This window comes from Thamnophis elegans, chromosome 6 (genome assembly GCF_009769535.1).
Source record: "Thamnophis elegans isolate rThaEle1 chromosome 6, rThaEle1.pri, whole genome shotgun sequence".
Taxonomy (NCBI): Eukaryota; Metazoa; Chordata; class Lepidosauria; order Squamata; family Colubridae; genus Thamnophis; species Thamnophis elegans.
The window spans coordinates 4,071,777-4,093,798 of NC_045546.1; the positions used below are offsets into that span (position 1 = coordinate 4,071,777).

General features: G+C 44.3%; 1 protein-coding gene across 1 annotated transcript in view; it reads right to left on the minus strand.

The window, feature by feature from the left end:
- Positions 1 to 9,686: 9,686 nt before the first annotated feature.
- TENM4 (teneurin transmembrane protein 4) overlaps positions 9,687 to 22,022 on the minus strand; it is a 55,254-nt gene continuing 42,918 nt past the window's right edge. The window contains exons 12-14 of the mRNA XM_032220319.1: positions 20,368 to 21,982; positions 14,940 to 15,082; positions 9,687 to 11,715 (exon numbers count right to left, since the gene is read on the minus strand). Of these exons, the coding sequence (XP_032076210.1) occupies positions 10,957 to 11,715; positions 14,940 to 15,082; positions 20,368 to 21,982 (2,517 nt within the window). The 3' untranslated portion in view covers positions 9,687 to 10,956. The remainder of the gene's footprint in view (positions 11,716 to 14,939; positions 15,083 to 20,367; positions 21,983 to 22,022) is intronic.

Genomic DNA, 22,022 nt, shown 5'->3' on the forward strand with positions numbered 1-22,022 from the left:
CGTATGTCCCTCTGTGGATGACACCATTCCCCATTGTGGTTTACTGCATTACACAACCGACAAGAATCCATAGTATAACAGAGTTGGAAGAGACTTTGGAGGTCTTCTAGTCCAACCCCCTGCTGAGGCAGGAAACCCTATACGATTTCAGACAAATGGTTATCCAATCTCTTCTTTAAAACTTCCAGTGTTGGGGCATTCACAACCTCTGGAGACAAGTCCTTCCACTGATTAATTGTTCTCGCTGTCAGGAAATTTCTCTTTAGTTCTAAGTTGCTTCTCTCCTTGATGAGTTTCCACCCATTGCTTCTTGTCCTGCCCTCAGGTGCCTTGGAGAATAGCTTGACTCCCTCTTCTTTGTGGCAGCCCCTCAAATATTGGAACCCTGCTATCATGTCTCCCCTAGTCCTTCTTTTCCATTAAACTAGACACAACCAATTCCTGCAACCGTTCTTCATATGTTTTAGTCTCCAATCTCCTAATCATCTTTGTTGCTCTTCTCTGCACTCTTTCTAGAGTCTCCACATCTTTTTTACAAGCCAAACATCTTCAAGGACAGAGCAAGAAAGTCCAGTTATCTCTTGAAAAAGCACCTTTTGGTCACACCCATGATCTGGATGATTGAGAATCCCCACCAACACTTATGAGAAACCTCACAGCCTTCAGGCCCTCCCACCCCCCGATTTACCCTTAAGCCTTTCCATGCTTCGTATCTGTACTACACACCCCGAAAGAAACAGTCACAAAAAGAGGCAGAAGTAAATCTATGGGTCAGATTTCCCACGTTAACTCGTGCCATCTGTTTTCAAGCTGTTCGTAGAGGCGGGCATCGAAAAAAAAAATCATATTACTGTCTCCTGCGCCAAGGTGGCAAGAAGCAATTTCAGGAGTTTTCATAATTTCCAAAAGCAGCAATTATATCACCAGCCCAGGGCGACGGTGGCAGTGGGGGGGAAAAAATTCTATTTCCATTACTTCTGTTTCATGCTAATAATGTAGCTTGGGATTTGCGATGGCGGCTACCTTGGCCAACAATCTTGTTCTTAAAAAGGGTAAACGGAGAGTTTCTCCAAATGTGATTTTTTTTCCAGCCCCAAGGTGAGACTTCACAATTTCCGTTCCTACTCAAAGTTTCCTTACAGCCATCGTTCCCTTGGCTAATTTGAATTATTTTGAACGGTTCCACCACAAAACCGCGTTCGACTAAAGCGCGCTCGACGAAACCGCGTAGCTGATGTCATCACAGGGCGACAACAGCGCGGAGACAGAAGCACGCTGTAAACGCTAAACCTAAAATTAACCCCTAAACCTAAACCTAACCCCCCTAAACCTAATCCTAAACCTAACCCTAAACCTAATCCTAAACCTAACCCTAAACCTAACCCTTAACCTAACCGTAAACCTAACCCTAAAGCTAACCCTAACCCTTAACCTAACCGTAAACCTAACCCTAACCCTTAACCTAACCCTAAACCTAACCCTAAACCTAACCCTAAACCTAACCCTTACCTTAAGTTGAATCGGCTTGCTTTCAAAGCGCTATTTAAAACGCCCTTCTTTCTCCGCGCTCGCTGTTGTCGCCCTGTTGATGACGTCAGCGACGCAGTTTAATTGGGCGCGCTTTAGTCGAGCGCGGTTTTGTCGTGCCGCGATTTTGAACAGGGGTAGGAGAAGGAAAAAAGGTTCCAGAGAAGAACGTTGGAATGGGTCAACTTGCCCTGGCCAACTTGCTGTGGGACAATTGAACAATTCGATTTAATTATTGAAAACAACTTAAAAAAACATTTTAACTTTTGTCGTTCACATTTTTGTCCCTCCTGTTGTGGCTCAACCCTGAGTCCAGCCCCTTGCTCAAGCAAAGATTTTATTTTTTTTATCCACCGTTTTGAACTCCGAGCCTGGATCTAGAAACCGTCAAGACTCCGTGCAGTCAAAAAAACTGTTTCCACTCCTTTTTTTTTTTAAACACAAAATATCCTTTTTATTTGTCACCAAAGGCTACACGTGGTCACTTCTCTTCTGAGAGAATTTTTTTTTTTTGTCTTCGTTTTGAGTTTTGTTTTCTAGAAGGTATCTACATCTGCAATGTATTTACAAGGTCGTTTTATTTACAGTCAAGAATACAGTGTTAGAAACACAAAAGTGTGAAGAGGAAAAAAAAGAAAACCTCGAGAAAAAGATCAGTTCCAAACCTCGAGGAAATTTACAGAAAGTAACAAGAACAATTATTTATTTTTTCGTTTGACAGTGCTGGGATCGCAATTGTGTTTTTTTGACAGAAAGTCTTCTTCTCAAACCAACCTGAGGGGCAAAATATATTTCCCTTTTATATAAAGTGTATTTTATTTATTTATTTATCACAGATAAAATAGACCAATGATATACTGCTCCTAACAGTTATCGTAACTTCCCTTCATTCCTTGGTGTGTTATGTGCAAATATATTCTCACACATCTATTTTAATTGTCGGTTCATAGGTTTGTGAAGATTGTTGCTACTAACATTCTTGTGGGATTGTCACCGTCTTACATTTCAGGATAAATTCTGGATGGATCCTTCTAATAACCCCCAGTTTATTTAATATTCTTGAGGCACATTTATATAAGATTAAAAGATTTAGGGTGAGATGCAGATGGATGTCTGTTGTGGCCCCCACCAGACTCCGACAGCGAGGGGCCCTATGAGTCGGCTCTGGAGGATATGGAGGACCCTGGACAGGGTTCCAACTCCGAGAAGGGTGCAGAGAGGCTGGTTGGCCACCAGGAGGCGCCTGAGCCTTGGACCAGTGGGAAGGAGACAAGGGAGAGTGATCCGGAAGCCAGTAGTGAGTTGTTCCTGGATGCCCGGCACCGAAGAGCTAATAGGCGTCAGGAACAGTTGCGCAAGTACAGGAGGTGATTGTACTCAGCTGGTGGTCATTAGGTTCCTCTCCAGACTATAATAAAGACTGCTTGTGCACACGACCCTCTTGTAGAAGTCAACGCATTGACTAAAAGTTGGAGAACTTTTGTAACTAGCTTGGCAGGCTGGATTGCTGCCGAGGCTTGTCTGAGTTGCTGCCAAGGTCCTTATCTGTTTGTTCTGCTTGGCTTTCAGCCACCGAGGTTTTGGTTTCTTGCTATTAAAGTACATTCCAGTTAAGCTTGTCTCGGCTTTCGTTACTGGATGGAGAAGGGGGTCAGAACAGATGTCTATGGAGATTCTCAGTCATTCAGGTCATGGTTGTTTTCTCAAGTGGCCAATGGACTTTATTGGATTTTTTTCCCCCTTGGAAGACGTTTTGCTTCTTCAGAACTGAAGAAGCTTCTCGGGATGAGAAGTGAAACGTCTTCAAGGAAAAACAAACCAAGTTCAGTTGCCTCTTGAAAAAAGCACCTTTGGGACAAGCAGAATGATGGTCCATTAGCAAGGAAACTCTGGATCGAAGTTTCCGTGACCCGTCAAAAGCGCGGAGGACAAAATCGCGCTCGACGAAAGCATGCATGTGACGTCATCACAGTGCGATGAAAAAAATTAAAAATTGAAATAAAATTAAAATTAAAGCAAGCCGATTCACATAAAGGTAAGGGTTAGGTTTAGGGTTAGGGTTACGTTAAGGGTTAGGGTCAGGTTTAGAGCGTTAGCGTTAGGTTTAGCGTTAGGTTAAGGGTTAGCGTTAGGTTTAGCGTTACGTTAACCGTTAGGTTAAGGGTTAGGTTTAGGGTTACGTTTAGGGTTAGGTTTGGGGGGGGTTAGGGTAAGGTTTTAGCTTTATTTTTACATTTTTCGATCACAGCGCGATGTTTTCGTCGCGCTGTGATGACGTCAAATGCGCGCTTTCGTCGAGCGCGATTTTGTCCTCCGTGGTTTTGTGTTGGAACCGAAGTTTCCTCGGTGCCATTTTGACCGATCTTGGCTGATCACAAACCACCTTGAAACGAAGTGGAATCTATACAAAGATGCTTCAAGATGGTGGGAAACCCTTTTTTCAACTCGTTAACCTCCACCGAGATCTTTTCTGCAGAAAATCATCTTATTAAATTCGTTTTAAATGCCCTCCGTTCCTAATTGGGTCTAGATTATATATATTTTTTCTCAATTTTATTTTTTTTAAAATAAATGTTTTTGTCCTCGTCATCTTTTCTCTTAAGTTTTGTTCCAAAATGCTTCTTTGGGATCGGAGTTGTTTTGGATACAAACACAAATAAAACATTCCAATTTATTCGAGAGATTTACACAGGTGGTCCTCGATTTACAAACATTCGGCTTAGTGACCCTTTGAAGATACAAGTGAAAAAAGTGACTTGTGACCCTGTTGTACTCCGACCATAAAGGTTTGAATTGAATTGAATTTTCAAACTTGTGACCATTGCAGCACACACCCCCCCCCATGGTCATGTGATTTACATTCAAATGCTTGGCAACTGACTTGCACTTATGACGGTCCCAGTGTCCCGGAGTCATGCGATTCCCCTTTTGTGACTTTCTGACAAGCCAAGTCAACGGGGAGGGCCAGATTCACCGAACAATAGCCGTATTCATTTAACAACTGCGGCGATTCACTTAACAACTGTGGCAAGAAAAGTCGTAAAGTGGGAAAAAGCGCCCTTAACAAATGTCTCACTTAGCAATGGACATTCTGGGTTCAACTGTGGTTGTAAGTTGAGGACTACCTGGGAACATCTAATGCAGTGTTTCTCAACCTTGGTGACTTTAAGTCCTGGGGACTTCAACTCCCATAATTCCCCAGCCAGCACAGCTGTGCTGGCTGGGGAATTATGGGAGTTGAAGTCCCCAGGACTTAATGTCACCAAGGTTGAGAAATACTGGTCTAATGGGATGGATTTTATTTCAAATGTCACCCAGTGGCTTTTATCCCTTTTTATCATAAGGCATCAATTTTATCAGGTGCTGATGCTATATTAGAAAACACACTTTTAATGGCAATTTTCACACTGCTCAGCATGTGTGCACAATTATGGGGCATGTCACTAGAATAATTCTTCGGTTTGAGATATTCAGCAATACGGGAGCATCAAATCAGGGCTTGCTGTGGGAGAAATCTAGATTCACGTTTTTGCTGGAATTTTGTTTGCGTTTTCACAACTTTTTCCTCACGTTGGGGACCATTCCTGACTTGTAAAGTGGTTGTGTGTGTGTGTGTGTGTAGAGGAGCACAAGTGTGTGACACAGAGGAAATAAGTCTTATTTCTTGGCTTGGGAGGCAAAATCAGGGCGGTGGGAATTGTTTGATCCTAAAAGCAAGGTCCTTGTCACCGCCTGGAGAAGAATGGTTGAAGGGGGTCTAAAAAATTGGCAAGCCAAAGAAGTGGCATTTGATTGGTTGTTAAAGGAGGGAAGGGGCCAATCTTTGTATTAATTTATGATATCCCTCAAAATCTCAAAAAAGAAACACGTAGTCACAATTTTCAAAGGACTGCTAGCAGTTTTGCCTAAACTGACTTTGCAGGGCAGGAGTTTCCAGCCTTGGCAACTTTTAAGACTTGTGGACTTCAACTCCCAGAATTCTCCAGCCCACCATACTTGTGGACTTCAACTCCCAGAATTCCCCAATCTGCCATACTTGTGGACTTCAAGTCCCAGAATTCCTCAATCTGCCATACTTGTGGACTTCAACTCCCAGAATTCCCCAATCTGCCATACTTGTGGACTTCAAGTCCCAGAATTCTCCAATCTGCCATACTTGTGGACTTCAACTCCCAGAATTCCCCAATCTGCCATACTTGTGGACTTCAAGTCCCAGAATTCTCCAGCCCGCCATACTTGTGGACTTCAACTCCCAGAATTCCCCAGTCTGCCATACTTGTGGACTTCAACTCCCAGAATTCCCTGGCTTGCCATGCTGACTGAGGAATTCTGGGAGTTGAAGTCCACAAGTCTTCAAATTGCCAAGGCTGGATACCCCTGCCCTAAACGTTGAAACATGGTTAAATGTGTCTGGAAACATTCAGTAAAGATTCTGGTTTTCTATAAGTGGGTGAAGAGAATTTTTTTCATTCCAAAAACGTTGTCTTTAGATGGGATAACAAGAAGTCACAGAGTGATGATGTGACTTGGGTCTCAAGAAAAACTAATAAACAAGCTATTCAGGGTAACCTTTCTTCTTGTCGTACTCAAACTAAAATTTTCTTTTGCTCGGCCCCAAAACCTGGATTGATCAGATCCTCCTTTAGTGTGGGAAGAGCATGTTTCTTCCCATTGCAAGGATTTTCATTTATATATTCAGTTTTCACCTGGATACATCTATCAGGAAATCAGGATTTTTTAAAAATAGAAGCCGCTCTGGTTAGATTTTAATCTCATGATACTCGGAAAGCTTTAAGTATCCGTGGGAGTTTATGTGTGAAAAACAATGTAAAAATAGGAGGTTTTTCATATGAGATGAAAAAAAAAAAGGAAGGGGGAACAGCATCTGCTTAATGTTTCTGTCCTATCTGCCCTACAGTTCACCCACTGCCACTGGTTTCCAGATGTTTCTATTTTGCTGGCCTTATCTCAACCACATCAAAGTCTTTGGAATCTCTTAAGTTAGATGAGGATAATTTATAGACAAAAGCAACTAATCCAGGCACATCTAAGTAACATGATTCCCAGCAGTCCTGGGAATAGATTTTCTTTGCAAAGAGCAGCCCAGGTAGTCCTCGATTTACAACAGTTCACTGAGTGACCATTTGAAGTTAACCACGCCACTGGAAAAAAGTGACTTGTGACCCATTTTTCACACTTACGACCACTGACGCAGCAGTGACTGACATTCAAATGTTTGACAATGGGCTTGTTTTTACGGCGGTTGCAGTGTTCCCGGGGTTACGCGATCCCCCTTTTGCGACCTTCTGACAAGCAAAGTTGATGCGGAAGCCAGATTTGCTTAACGGCAGTGTTGCTAATTTAACAACCGCAGTGATTCACTTAACAAATGTGGCGAGAAGGATGGTAAAATGGGGGCAAAACTCACGCGACAAATTTCTCACTCGACGACATAAATTGTGGTCATAAGTCAGAGGTGGGTTCCTACCAGTTCGCACCAGTTCGGTAGAACCGGTTCGTCAAATCTACCGAACCGGTTAGAAGAGGTTCCACCAGTGGACCTGGAAAGCAGGCCACACCTACAGAAGAGGTTCCAAAAAATTTTGAAACCCACCACTGACACACACACACACAGACAGACTCACACAGAGAGAGAAAGAAAGGAAGAAAGAAATAAAAAAAGAAAAAACAAAGAAAAAGAGAGAGAGAGATGAAAGAAAAAAAGGAAAAAGGGACAGAGACAAAAGGAAGGAGAGAGAGAGAGAGAGAGAGAGAGAGAGAGAGAGAGACAGAGAGAGAGACAGAGACAGAGAGACAGAAGAAAACACATGGCCAGCAAGCCATTCCCACCAGGTCACATGGCTGAAACCCACCACTGTCGTAAGTTGAGGACTACCTGTGAAAGCCATCCCAGTTTTGAAATTAGAGGACAGAATGCAGCTGGACGCACAATACCATCCTTTTCTAGCTAATAGGTTCTTGGTTCCTAGTGCCCTAAATTTAATCCTGTTTTTGCAAGATGCCTATGAGGATTTTCAATCATCCATGTCATGCTTGTCCCCAAAAACGCTTTTTCCAAAAGTGAACCGAACTGTTTTTTAATTTGCTTCTGAAAACATTTTGCTTCTCATATGAGAAGCTTCTTCAATTCTGAAGAAGCTGAGAAAGTTTGGAAAAAGCACCTTTGGGACAACGGCGAAGCTTCACCTGAAGAAGAACTGAAGAAGCTTTTTGGATGAGAAGCGAAACTTTTTTTAAAGGAAAAAAAAATACCCAAGGAAGTTTAGTTGCCTTTTGAAAAAAAAAAGTTCCTTTGGAACTTTTTACAAGATGATATTAAATCAACAAACGGCTTCCTCCAAATAGTTAGGGGCGGAATGGGACAAACCCATCACAGCCAACTCGCCGCGGGACAATTGAACGATCCTATTTAAAATAAATGGAAAAAAAAAATTCAACTTCTGCGGTTCACATTTCATCCAGTCCCTTCTTCCGCATCCTTTCTTTAATGATTCTATTCCACCTTTCTTGGATATTAGGCAAACGCTGGTCCCGCTGTGACTTGCCCTGTGGCAAATCGGTTGCGGCAAATTGTCATAGATTAGGGGGTTGGCAACAGAGGTGGGTTGCTCTGGGTTCAGCCCGGATTGTTGTAGGGGTGGCGGGAGGCTCCGCCCACCTGCTTCTGCGCATGTTGTCCGTGTGTGTGCGTGCGAGAGCGCATGAGCGAACAGCTAATAAAGAATTTGGAAACCCACCACTGGTCAGCAACTTTAAACACTCAAAGAGTTGAAAGGTCCTAACCAGAAGCCCCCTCCCTTCTATTCTGGAGCCGACGGGAAATCTGGTTCCTCCATCATAGAGTCTCCTCCTAGCGTAGCGTCCTTTTTCCTCTACCTGTCCTAACCAAAAGCCCTATCAATTGTGCAGCTGACCAGAAAACCCACCCCTTGTCATAGAGTCTCCTCCTGGCATGCCCTGCTCCCCCCCCAAAAAAATCGGATGTTCCTTTCAAAATTGTGGTGCCAACCAGCGACAGGGAGCCACAACAGAGGAATGAAAGAGCCACATGCGGCTCAGAGCCACCGGTTGCTGACTTCTGTCATAGATCCTTTGTCGCTACGCCAGGGGTGGGTTCCGGCAGGCACTACTGCCGGCTCGCTCGTGGGCGCACTGCACACAGGCGTGCTTGATGCTTGCTGTGTGCACATGTGCAGTGCAATAAAAATTGTTCTGGGCATGCGCAGAGGCAAAAAACCCAAGATGTCGGCACCTATGGCGCTGCCTGGAGAACTAGTTTGGGGGCGTGGCAGGCCTGGGTCGCTACCGGTTCCAGGGATACAGGCCGCTAAGCCACTCCTAGTTCAACCGAACCGGTACTAACCGGTAGGAACCCACCAATGACTCCTACACTCCTGAAAACAAGCACAGGGAATCTGATATTTGTAGTTGGAAGTAAGAGAACCTGGTTTGTGTAGTTGAAAAGTCGACGTGCGTAGGACCGGACAGAGCTATCAAATTTGTCCAAGACAAATGTTTGGGTTTGATTTTAGTACGGTAACTGCTTGGGAGACTGTTTGACATATCTGTCTCCTTATGGACCATCTGCCACCAACCCTAACCTTCTTAAAAACCATCCCAGCACTGGAGAAGACTATTTTAGTAGAAGCGGCCCGTGGAGAAAGGAAGCAAGCATCTCTTTATCTATTAAGATGCTTCTGTCGGGCCCGCATTTATATTCCTTTTAGAATTTCGGTCTGCCACACTTTCTCTTATTTCATTATGCTGTTTCATTAGTATAGTTGATGGGAGGGGGGAATAGAAAGGAGTAGGATTGTGGAATGTGCTGTTGTCATTCTTTCCTAGAAGACTAAGGTCATCTTCTAGTCTCCGCACTTTTACACCTGATCGGAAGCAGCTGGGTGGAGATGACAGCGTGGAAGAAGAAGATTGGACCATGTGATGGATTTGTGGGCGTGGGGACAAGATCATGAACTTTTAACTGGGCGGGAACTTCGGGAAGCTCTTTAGAATTGGGATTCCACAGATGTGCTAAGATGTCTGCTTTATTAAATTGGAACTTTGAGGATCGTTTTGCCTTGGACTCTGATTTAATTCTACATGATACTTGGAACGCTGACAGCTTCATTAAAATAAAAAATAAAAAAAAGGCAAATGAAATAGGAGGCGCTTGCTGTAACTCTCACATCAGTGGCTCTGAATATATATATATATGGAGGAATTGGGATTTTCATCATGAAGGATGACCCTAACTCTAGACAAAACCTCCATGGGTCAGAGAAGAAGGTCTCAAGAGTTAAACACGCTTCACTTGGTGTACAGAAATACTATATATTTAAGGAGGGTTTACTGTTGACAAATATACATCATTGGTGCTTCCCATCTAACAGTATGTGCAGCAATAGTGTGAATTTCCTTTCCCCCCCCCTTTTCGTTTCCCATCCCGCTCCGATAGCTGCGATGGGTTTTTTTTCCCCTCGAAGGACAAAAAAGACACATCCTCTGTCACACAACGGCAGAAAACAAAATCGCTGGAACAAAATAACCTATTGTCGTAAAAAAAAAAAAAAAAGACCCATTAAAAAATAAATTTAAAAAGAGAAAGGATTGAGCTCACAAGTCTTTTAAGATGCAGCGGTTTCGGCCACCTTTCGGCAAATGACCCCGAAACAGCATCGGGGGTTAGGAAGAAAGAATGGCTAATGTAAAAACAAACCCACAAGTTCTTCTTTTGAGGCTCACCGTAAGGTTTGAAGGACCTGTGGCGCTACGGTTTTTTCACACGGCGCTGCAGGAAATTGTGAATTTTTCTTCCTCTCCGCGATGATGCCTTCTTCTTCTTCCTGTTTTCGTTCCTCACGAATCCTCTTATTCCTTAATTTTTTTTCTCTACGCCCCCACTAGGAAAGGTTAACCCCCAAACCTAATACAGAGGCTATTTTTTTTTCCCTTTTCTTTTCTTCACCCCGTTAAAAATAAAAATAGGAAACACAACGAAAGAAAACCAACCAGGGGGTTGAAACCGACACCTCCCCAACCTTCAAGCATTTTTTTTTGCACAAGGGGCTCAACACACAATGGCGAAATGACACTTCCAAAAAGAGAAGATGGATAGGAGAGAAAAGGGGTGGAGGGATGGAGGGAAGAGAAGGAATGAAAAACAGCCAAAGGTGAGAAAGCCACTTGAAACGATAAAAAAAATCTAAAATATAGGATGTTGCCTGAGCTATGGTGCCACCGTGTTTTTTCCTCCACCTTGCCTGTTTTCCGTAAAGTTCTTTTGTGTCTCTGTTTTGTTTTTGTTTTGTTTTCCTTTTTGTTTAGAAAAAAGAAAAGAAGAAGGCTCAAGTACGTCGCAGTCTCAAGCAGCGGTCTTTGGCAAGAAGTCAACGCATCGTCCCCTCTCTGTCACCTTCTCCCCATTTCGCTCTGTCGCATAAAATGGATATTGTTCGCGCTGTCGGAGAGTTCCGGATACTGTTCGGCGGAGATGACGAAGTAGCCGTCGTACCCCTGAACGAGTCCCGTGTTCAGCAGTTGCTGCTTCTCCCCCTCTGTCCAGGACCGGCTACCCTCCTCCCCGTCCTGTAGTCTCTGTTGCTCCCGAGCCCAGGCGTGAGCCACAGCCCGTTGCCTGGCCAATTCCAAGATGCGGCTCTTCTCCTCGTCCAACGTGGTCCCGTATCGGGTGTTGAGGCACAGGGCTCCGAACTGGAGCGAGATGTCCGTGTAGCGTCTAGTCCTCCCGCTGACCACGGTGTTGATTTGGGAGACGGTGACGTTGACACCATTCTCCAAGGTCCGCCGCCCTCCGCTGAGGCCGAGGATGGACAAGTCACTCTCCGACGGCCCGGGCTTGACGAAGTAGTGGGTGTCCGTGCCGTCGATGGTGAAGTGCAAGTTCTCCAGGTAATAGGCGTTGTTGAGGATGGCGGCGATTCTCCGCCCGTCCTCGTTGGCGCTGCTGATGATATCGGTGGTCACCCGGCCGTCTTTCATGGCAAATTTGACCCCCTTGCCGACGATGGAGTCTCCCGAGGCAAAATGGCGGTTCTCCTGGACTTCTTGGCACCCAGCGATGCTCGACGTGTAGATCTGTTCGAAGCTCTCCAACGTGACGAAGGCCTTCAGCTGTTTCTGGACTTCACACTGCACCCCTAAGATTGACTGAGGAGGGGCAGGAAGGGAGATGGAAAAGAGAGGGACTCATGTTAGACACAAGAGGGATGTACGACACCATTTTATAGGTGGTCCTTAACTCACAACCGGAACTGAGCCCGGAATTATGGTTATAAGCTGGGACTCTCTTTAAGCGGGGGAACTGGTCCTGAACTCACAACCAGAATTTAGCCTGGAATTATGGTCATAAGTTGGGACTCTCTTTAAGCAGGAGGCCACATGACTGTGTCTGATTTTATTATCTTTTCGCAATGGTTGTTAAGCAAACACCACAGTCGTTAAAGGAATGTGGTGGTCTTTAAGTGAGCCCATTGTACTGGGTAGTCCTCTACTTACAAACATTCATTTAATGACAGTTCAAAGTTACAACGGCACTGAAAAAAGTGACTTATGACCAGTTTTTCACATTACGATCCTTGTCGCATCCCCATGGTCATGTGATCAAAATTGGGATGCTTGGCAACTGATTCGTATTTATGATGGTGGCCGAGTCCCCGGGGTCATGTGATCAAGTTTTGTGACCTTCAGACAAGCGAAGTCAATGGGGAAGCCAGATCTGCTTATCAACTGTGGCAAGGAAGGACACAAAAACCGCACTTAAGAACTGCCTTGCTTAGATGCTCATACTAAAGGTAAAGATTCCCCTCACACATATGTGCGAGTCGTTCCCGACTCTAGGGGGCAGTGCTCATCTCCGTTTGAAAGCCGAAGAGCCAGCGCTGTCCGAAGACATCTCCGTGGTTATGTGGCCGGCGTGACTCAACGCTGAAAGCGCACGGAATACTGTTCCCTTCCCACCAAAGGTGGTTCCTATTTTTCTACTTGCATTTTTTACCTGCTTTCGAACTGCTAGGTTGGCAGAAGCTGGGACAAGTAACGGGAGCTCCCTCCGTTACGCGGCGCTGGGGATTCTCGCCGAACTGCCGACCTCTCTGATCGACAAGCTCAGCGTCTTAGCCACTGAGCCACCGCGCCCCTAGATGATCATAAAGCCCTCGCAAATTACTTACAGATAGTCCTCGACTTACACCATTCCTTTAGTGACTGCTCAAAGCAACGAAACCATTGAAATAATGACTTGCAACCAGTCCTCATCTTACAACCACCGCGGCATTCTCAAAGTCATGCAATCAAAATTCGGTCACGTGACAACCAATCTGTATTTAAGATGGTTGCAGAGTTCTGGAGTCATGTGACTGCTATTTTGTCACCTCCCCAGCCTGATTCACTTAATGACCATGTGATTCACTTAACAACTGCAGTGGTTCACATCACAAAAAAAAAACACAACGGGTTGTAAATTCAGGCCCGAGTCATTTAACAACAGCGTTGCTTAGCAATGAAAATTCTGGTCCCAATTTCCATCGTAAGTTGCAGTTTGGGCCAAAAGAAAGGGGAGTTTCTCCAAAATTCAGAGTTATGCCATTTTAAATTTTAGAAATGTTATCATGAATATCACTGGAATTGTAATAAAAAAAACCTCTTTGTTATCTCGAAAGAAGCCTTCAGAAAGCTGCTTAATTTGAAGAAAGAATGACGTTGACTACAGCCTTTTAAATAATAAAGTAATGCATGTAGGGCAGTTGGTTTCTCCTCAGAAAGATAAAAACTAGTAAGGATTAAAATAGTAAGGATTAGAAATTATGGGGAGATTGAGATAAATTCCCAGAATTGATCAATATTGTTAATCACTGGTGTTATTCGCAACTCTACACATTTGAAACATTGAAATTATGGTGGAATAATAAGTAATTTTAAAAAAAATATATATTAAATGATATTATTTAGCAGGGGTTAACAAATAGAGGGTAAAAAGAAATGCTATCTATGTTTAAATGAATGATTGGAAAAATATTGTTGAGGTTGGAAGATTTGAAGTACACATACTTATTTGTGTCACTGTTGTTTATGAGATTTAAAAAAAAGACTTAACCCCGTCAATGTACTGCCTATAAAATGTTTATATTTGGGGGAAAAACTTTTATAAAAAAAGAGAGAAAGATAAAAAGGAATTTCTATGCTCTGAGGCTGCACGTGATTTTGTGTTTTAAAAGGGACACAAAGAAATCCAGCAGAGCTCAAAGAGAAAACGGATCTCGCTTTTGAAATCTGTACCTTGTGTTGTTTCATCTTTCTGTTCCCCAAAGGAAGGAAGGAAAAAAAAATATCCAGGAAATATTAGACGGGATACCTGATAACGCCAAACTTTTCAGAGAATTGTCGGGCTGTAGAGTAAGGTTTTTCAAACACAGCAAATTTAAGATGTGTTGAATCCAGATTTCTTAAAATTGCCACGTTTGAAAAACCCTGTTGTACAGGTTAGTCCTCGAGTTACGACGTAACTGAGCCTGGAACAATGGTTGTCATTTGTGCCAGTCATTAAGTGGGTCCATGTAGGATTGTACCTGATTTTAAGAACTTTTCTGCAATGTTTGTTAAAAAAATGTGGCCATTAAGTGGGCCGATACACGATTGTGCCTGATTTTAAGACCTTTTCTGCAATGTTGGTTAAGAAAATGTGGCCATTAAGTGGGCCGATACAGGATTGTGCCTGATTTTAAGACCTTTTCTGCAATGTTTTTAAAGAAAATGTGGCCCTTAAGTGGGCCAATACAGGATTGTGCCTGATTTTAAGACCTTTTCTACAATGTTGGTTAAGAAAATGTGGTTTTGGTTATGGGAACCCATTGTCTGGATCAGAATCGGAGTAGAGCTGGAAGGGACCTTGGAGGTCTTCTAATCCAGCCCCCTGCTTAAAAAGCAGATCCTATACCAGTGATGGTTAACCTTTTCGCTGCCGAGGGCCCAAACTGCCCGAATGCACCCGAACCCCCAAAATACAATTTGAGCATCCCCTGCGCATGCACCCTAGACCCCCCCGCGCCCCATTTTGGATCCCAGGTTGGTGCAGGAGAATTTCAAGGACCAAAATGAGCCACAGGAATACCATGCATGGCCTAATTCATTTGAATTAGGATCATGGGGCCATGGAGATGCTGTCAAGGTGTGAAAAATAGTCCTAAGTCATCTTTTTCAATGCTGTTGTAACTTTGAACAGTCATTAAAGCGAATTATGGTAAGTTATGGCCTATCTGTACACATTCCCCACCTCCCAATGGATGTTTCCTCTGGGATAAGGTAACAACCATTCAAAAGTGGCTCTTTCCAGTAGTCAAAAGATGCTGGGAGTTCCTCAAAGTGCCACTAGCTACCTTGCTATTGTCCCATTCTTGGGTTTTCAGCTGGGTGTGGCTGAGCTCATAGGATGGCTCCATAGCGTTCATGTCAGGCTTAGGATACCCAGGGATAACGTTGTGCAACTGGAAACCAAAGGTAAGCAGCCAGCTGTTGACATCTGGAACGGGAAGAGACAAACCGGAAGGTTAAATGCACAGGTGCAGCATAAGCGGTACTCTTGACGCAACAGAATAGAACAGAATAGCAGAGTTGGAAGGGACCTTGGAGGTCTTCTAGTCCAACCCCCCGCTTAGGCAGGAAACCCTACACCACTTCAGACAAGTGGTTATACAACATCTCCTTAAAGACTTCCAGTGTTGGAGCATTCACAACTTCTGGAGGCAAATTGTTCCACTGATTAATTGTTCTCACTGTCAGGAAATTTCTCCTCAGTTCTAAGTTGCTTCTCTCATTGATTAGTTCCCACCCATTGCTTCTTGTCTTACCCTCAAGGTGCGTTGGAGGATAGCTTGACTCCCCCTTCTTTGGGGCAACCCCTGAGATATTGGAAGACTGCTATCATGTCTCCCCTGATCCTTCTTTTCATTAAACTAGACATATCCAATTCCTGAGAGGAATTATTGAGTCTGTCATCTCCACCTCTATAGCTGTCTGTTTGGTTCTGCAACCCAATAAGACAGACACAGACTTCAGAGGATAATCAGAACTGCAGAAAAAACAATTACTGCCAATCTGCTTTCCATTGAGGATCTGTAAACTGCACGAGTCAAAAAGAGGGCTGTGAAAATACAGATTCCTCGCATCCTGGACATAAATTGTTTCAACTCCTACCCTCAAAATGACACTATAGAGCATTGCACACCAGAACAACTAGACACAAGGACAATTTTCCCCCCGAATGCCATCACTCTGCTAAACAAATAATTCCCTCATCACTGTCAAACCATTCACTAAGGCCTTACTATTACTATTAGTCTTCTCATCGTTCCTATCACCCATCTCCTCCCACTTATGACTGCAGGACTGTAACTTTGCTGCTTGCATCCTTACGATTTATATTGATATTAATTATTTCCTGATTGCTTATTTGTACCTTATGACTATCATTGAGTGCTGTACCTTATGATTCTTGATGAATGTATCTTATCTTTTTATGTACATTGAGAGCATAGGCACCAGAGACAAATTCCTTGTGTGTCTAATCACATTTGGCCAATAAATAATTCTATTCTATTCTATTCCATTTCATTCTAATTCTGTTCTATTCTATTTTATTCTAATACTATTCTATTCTAAATCTATTCCATTTCATTCCATTCCATTCTAATTCTGTTCTACTATTTTATTCTAATACTATTCTATTCTAAATCTATTCCATTTCATTCCATTTTATTCTAATTCTGTTCTATTTTATTCTAATACTATTCTATTCTAAATCTATTCCATTTCATTCTAATTCTGTTCTATTCTATTTTATTCTGATACTATTCTATTCTAAATCTATTCCATTTCATTCTAATTCTGTTCTACTATTTTATTCTAACACTATTCTATTCTAAATCTATTCCATTTCATTCTAATTCTGTTCTACTATTTTATTCTAACACTATTCTATTCTAAATCTATTCCATTTCATTCTAATTCTGTTCTACTATTTTATTCTAATACTATTCTATTCTAAATCTATTCCATTTCATTCTAATTCTGTTCTACTATTTTATTCTAACACTATTCTATTCTAAATCTATTCCATTTCATTCTAATTCTGTTCTACTATTTTATTCTAATACTATTCTATTCTAAATCTATTCCATTTCATTCCATTTCATTCTAATTCTGTTCTACTATTTTATTCTAATACTATTCTATTCTAAATCTATTCCATTTCATTCCATTTTATTCTAATTCTGTTCTACTATTTTATTCTAATACTATTCTATTCTAAATCTATTCCATTTCATTCTAATTCTGTTCTACTATTTTATTCTAATATTATTCTATTCCAAATCTATTCTATTCTGTTCCGTTCTGTTCTATTCTATTTCTATCCCATCCCAATTCTAATTCTATTCTATCTATACACCCTATATAGAGGCTCCAGCCATCACCTTTTTCTGACCAACATTTAAATACACACCCCACTTGTTATTTATAAGTTTCTGATTTTTTAAAAAGAAAATCTATATTGAGGTGGCTGTGATTTTAAAACTAATTCCAAGACAAATTCCTTGTGGGTCCAATCCCACTTGACCAATCAAGAATTCTACTCTATTCTGTTCTGCAACAGTTGTGTTATTTTTTCCCGCTGCCCTTTAAAATACCAATTCTCATGGATGAATTAACATTTCACCGCGTTGTTATTTTTAAAAAGGCTTGACGGAAAGGTCAGGATTAGAAAAGATTTCGCAGGCTTCTCTCATCCCCTTCATGGAGTGTTGTTTAGGGGCCGTTTAGGATCTGGGTGCCAGCTGAGGCCCACAATAATATCTCCCTGCACAAGTGACAAAAAAATTAGAAGGGCGTTAATTGCCCTTTAATCCAAGCAAGGAAATGATGACACCACTTGGACGGTTGCTTTAAAAGCAGGGTTATTTGTTAACTCCCGAGTATTTGTTCTTTGCAACCCAGAAGGGTTTCTTCTCATTGGAGAGACGGTTCTGACCGAGGCTTCCCGAGAGGGTGAAGCAAACTTCTTGTCCCGACAAAAAACCCTTTGATTAATTTGCTGTGAATTCTGCCCAGTCACATCCAGCAGTCTTTCAAGGGAGGATTTACAGTCACAGACCTTCTCTGGCTTGGAGAGCTGCCAGGCCAATATCTGCAAAACTTGGCAAGAAGACTTGGAGAATCACAAACCAATTAAGTGAACTGATTGTCTCCTGCAAACTCCACTCCCCTTTCGCTCCTCTTTTATTTCCTCTGGGAGGGGCCATTCATCGCCCACCTGTGGCCTTACTCCCAAGTCCACCCCTGTTCTTTAGCTGTTCCCTTCGTCTGGCAATTCTGCACATGCGCACACTGGGAACAGGCTCCAGCTGTTCTTCTGCCTCACTGATGTCTGACTCTGAAGGCAGCTGAGAACTGTCGGACGGCCCTGGCCCCATCTCTGTCTCCAACACGGAGCCCTCATCCGAGCCTTCCCCAGACTCCAGGACTGGCCCAGGTTCCTCCCCAACCTCCTCACTGTCCGAATCTGCTACCAGATACATTGGCCACTGGCGGGCTGCAACAGAATCTCCAGTATCTGAGGCGAAAAGATATCAGAGAACTTCCTGAAGCCTTTATTTATTTATGATATTTTTACCTCATCTATTTTTTTTTATAAGTAACTCAAGGCAGCGATCATAATCCCTCCTATTTCCCCCCTCCCCCACAACAACAACCCTGTGAGGTGGGTTGGGCTGAGAGAAAGTGTCAAGCAGTCACCCAGCCTGGTTTCAGGCCTAAGGCTGGGTGACTAGAACTCACTCTCTCCTGGTGATTGGCCAACGACACCCTGACGGCATTCATGCCTAAGGTAGAACTAGAACTCACAAGGTTCTGGTGTTTGGACCAAAGTCACCCAGCTACTGAGTCGGCTTTTGTGCCTTAGACAGGACTAGAACTCATCGCCTCCTAGGGATTGGTGCAAAATCATATAGTCAGGTTTCTTGCCTAAGACAGGATTAGAACTCACTGTCTCCGGGTGATTGGCCCAAAGACTCCCAATCGGCTTTCATGCTTAAAAAGGGACTAGAACTCACTGTCTCCTGACTATTGGCCCAAAGTCACCAGTCGGCTTTCATGCCTAAGGCAGGGCTAGAACTCACCTTCTCCCGGTTTCCAGGCCAGCACCTTAACCACTACACCAAACAAATGGAAGATGCTAGAAAATTGCATGCGTTTTACCAGTAAGCGATGGTGTCCATCCTTGGAGGAAGCAAACTATCTTGACCCCTTCCAGTCCGGCTTCAGACCAGGTTACAGCACAGAAACCGCTTTGGTCGCATTGACCGATGATCTCTGGAGAGCTAGGGATGGAGGCTTTGCGTCCATCCTGGTTCTCCTTGACCTCTCAGCGGCTTTCGATACCATTGACCATGGTATCCTTCTGCGACGACTGCGGGAGGTGGGAGTGGGCGGCACTGTCTTGCAGTGGTTCTCCTCCTACCTCTCGGACAGGTCGCAGTCGGTGTTGGTGGGTGGGCAGAGATCGTCCCCGAGGCCCCTAACATATGGGGTGCCACAGGGGTCGGTCTTGTCCCCCCTCCTATTTAACATATACATGAAACCGCTGGGCGAGATCATCCGGAGGCACGGGATAAAGTATCACCAATATGCGGACGATACACAATTGTATCTGTCCGCCCCGTGCCAACTCAATGAAGCGGTGGACGTGATGAACCAGGGTCTGGAAGCTGTTAAAGACTGGATGAGAGCAAACAAACTGGTGCTCAACCCAGACAAGACCGAGTGGCTGTTGTGTTTTCCTCCCAATAATTTGACCACCGTACCATCAATCAGGCTGGGGGGACAAAACTTATACCCCTCAGATAGGGTCCGCAACTTGGGAGTCCTCCTGGATCCACAGCTGAGTTTTGATCACCATCTATCGGCTGTGACCAGGGGGGCATTTGCCCAGGTTCGCCTGGTGCGCCAGTTGCGGCCCTACCTGAATCGGGAGGCTCTCACGACAGTCACTCGAGCCCTTGTGATCTCTAAGCTGGAATACTGCAATGTGCTCTACATGGGGCTGCCCTTGAAGAGCACCCGGAGACTTCAGCTAGTACAGAACGCGGCCGCGCGAGTGATTGTGGGCGCACCTCGGTTCGCCCACATAACACCTATCCTCCGCGAGCTGCGCTGGCTGCCTGTAGATCTCCGGGTGCAATTCAAGGTCTTACTTACCACCCATAAAGCGCTCCATGGTAGTGGATCTGACTATCTGAGAGACCGCCTCCTGCCAATAATCTCCCTGCGTCCCATCAGATCGCATAGAGCGGGCCTCCTCCGTATTCCATGCGCCAGTCAGTGCCGACTGGCGACCACCCGGAGGAGAGCCTTCTCAGTTGCTGCTCCGACGCTATGGAACAATCTCCCCGTGGAGATTCGTACCCTGACCACAGTCCAGGCCTTCCGTACAGCCCTCAAGATCTGGCTAGCCCGTCAGGCCTGGGGATAAACTCTTCTGCCCCTCCTGAATGCTGAGTGAATGTTGTGTTTTAGTACTTTTTAGTTATTTCACATTTTTTTTTTTTTTTTTGTCTTTCACTCCCCTTCCCTTACTATTGTAAGCCGCCCTGAGTCCCCTCAGGGAAAAGGGCGGCCTATAAACGCTAAATAAAATCTAAAAATAAAATCTGTGGATGAGGTCCAGAGTATCATGGCAAACCCCACGCGTTACCCGCCGAAGTCCCAGTTCTACCCTGGGCAGTTAACCAATGAGCTGAACGTGGGTTTTACCTGTCATGTAGCATTTTATATCCTGGGCGTTACTGATCGGATTGTTGTTTTTGAACATGTAGAGGTTGAAAGGCATGATGTTGCTGTGGCTAAGACGTTTCCAAATCTCGTGGTTCGGGCTGGTCCATCGTCCAGCTAGGACGTCGTAGTCTCTTTTCCCCATGTGTATGAGTTTGGTGAGGGGATCATACAGCCCTCCGTGGTAACCAATGATAATCTGGAAGTTTGGGTTGGTATCCATGTAGATCTCTCCGTAAGCCGTGTAAAGGATCTGCTTGATCATGAGGCCAGTTCCACTGAAGACCGCCAAGGGGGTCCCAATGTTGTCGCAAGCGATGTAGAATTCATCTCCACTGCTGACTTCCATGGCAAAGAGGTGACCCTGGAGGTCGTAGTAGAGAGAGGTTATCTCAGAGCTGGAGTGGTTGTACAGATGGGTGACCTTGGTGGGGTTGGTGAGGTCCGCGTAGAAGAACTGCAGGTGATGACCGTGGGTAGTCTTGCTGGAGACTCTCCTTCCGAGCCCGTCATAATGATACTTCACGCTCCATTTGTTGGCTTTGTTGTACGCCTTGATGAGAAGTCCCGCGGAGTTGTACTCAAAAATGTCATTCCCCCTTTGCCTCAAGAAGCCATCTTCGTCCATCTTATACTGCACGTCGCCCAGTCTCGTAATCCGGTCCCTGAGGTCATACCTCAGCGGCGTCAGACGGGCGCTGTTGCCGGGACTCAACAAATGGAGATTCCCGTTGAGGTCGTAGCTGTATCTCCAGAGAGGTTTCTCGTTGATGGACACCGTCTGCAATTGGCCGTCGGCGTCGTATTCGTATGAGTACCTTGTAGTATTGGCATAAGGGCCCACCTTCAATTCCTTTTTCACTACTCTCCCCATGTTGTCGTACTGTACGGTCATCCAGTACATGAGGGACCTGAATATTTCATACTGAACTTCCTTCATCCGACCATACGCATCAAAATGTTTTGTGTGGGTCATGACCGCCGTGGTGATGATCTGGTTGATGTCGTAATAGATCACCCCGAATTTGCCAAATTGCTCGGTTTTGCCCGACACGTCGTCGTAACGGTAGAGGTCAATGGGCAACGGGGTTTCGTTGATCACAGCTTGCATGCTGGTCACCCGGAAGCTGTTGTCGTAGTTGTAATCAAAACGGGCATTCACCATGCCTTCTTCCGTGAAACGGAAAATCTGGCGATCAATGAGGGGCCCAATCTGGCGGTACCTGATCGTACAGGTGAACCCTTCGTTCTGTAAGTTGATGGTCTTCAACATGCCTGCGGTCTCATCGTAGCTGAAGCTGATTTTGGTGGTGTCGTAAAGCATCTCTGCCAGTTTGGACAGCTTGCCGTACTTGTAGATGACCCGTCTTCCGGTCCCCAGGTAATAGGTGTGAAGGAGTTGCCATTCCTCATTGAAGTCTTCTACCACGGTGGCATTGCCTTCCGGAGGCCTGTAGATATTCCTGTAGTAGCCAATTGATCGAAGTGTCTCCAAGGTCTGCCGAGCTACGTTGGGCATTGTTACAGATGACAAGCGGTCATTCTTATCGAATTCAAAAATGTACTGCCGTTGACTGTGAAGAAGCAGGACCATAGACTGTAATCAGAAAAGGAAAAATAAGTTATATCCAGCACAT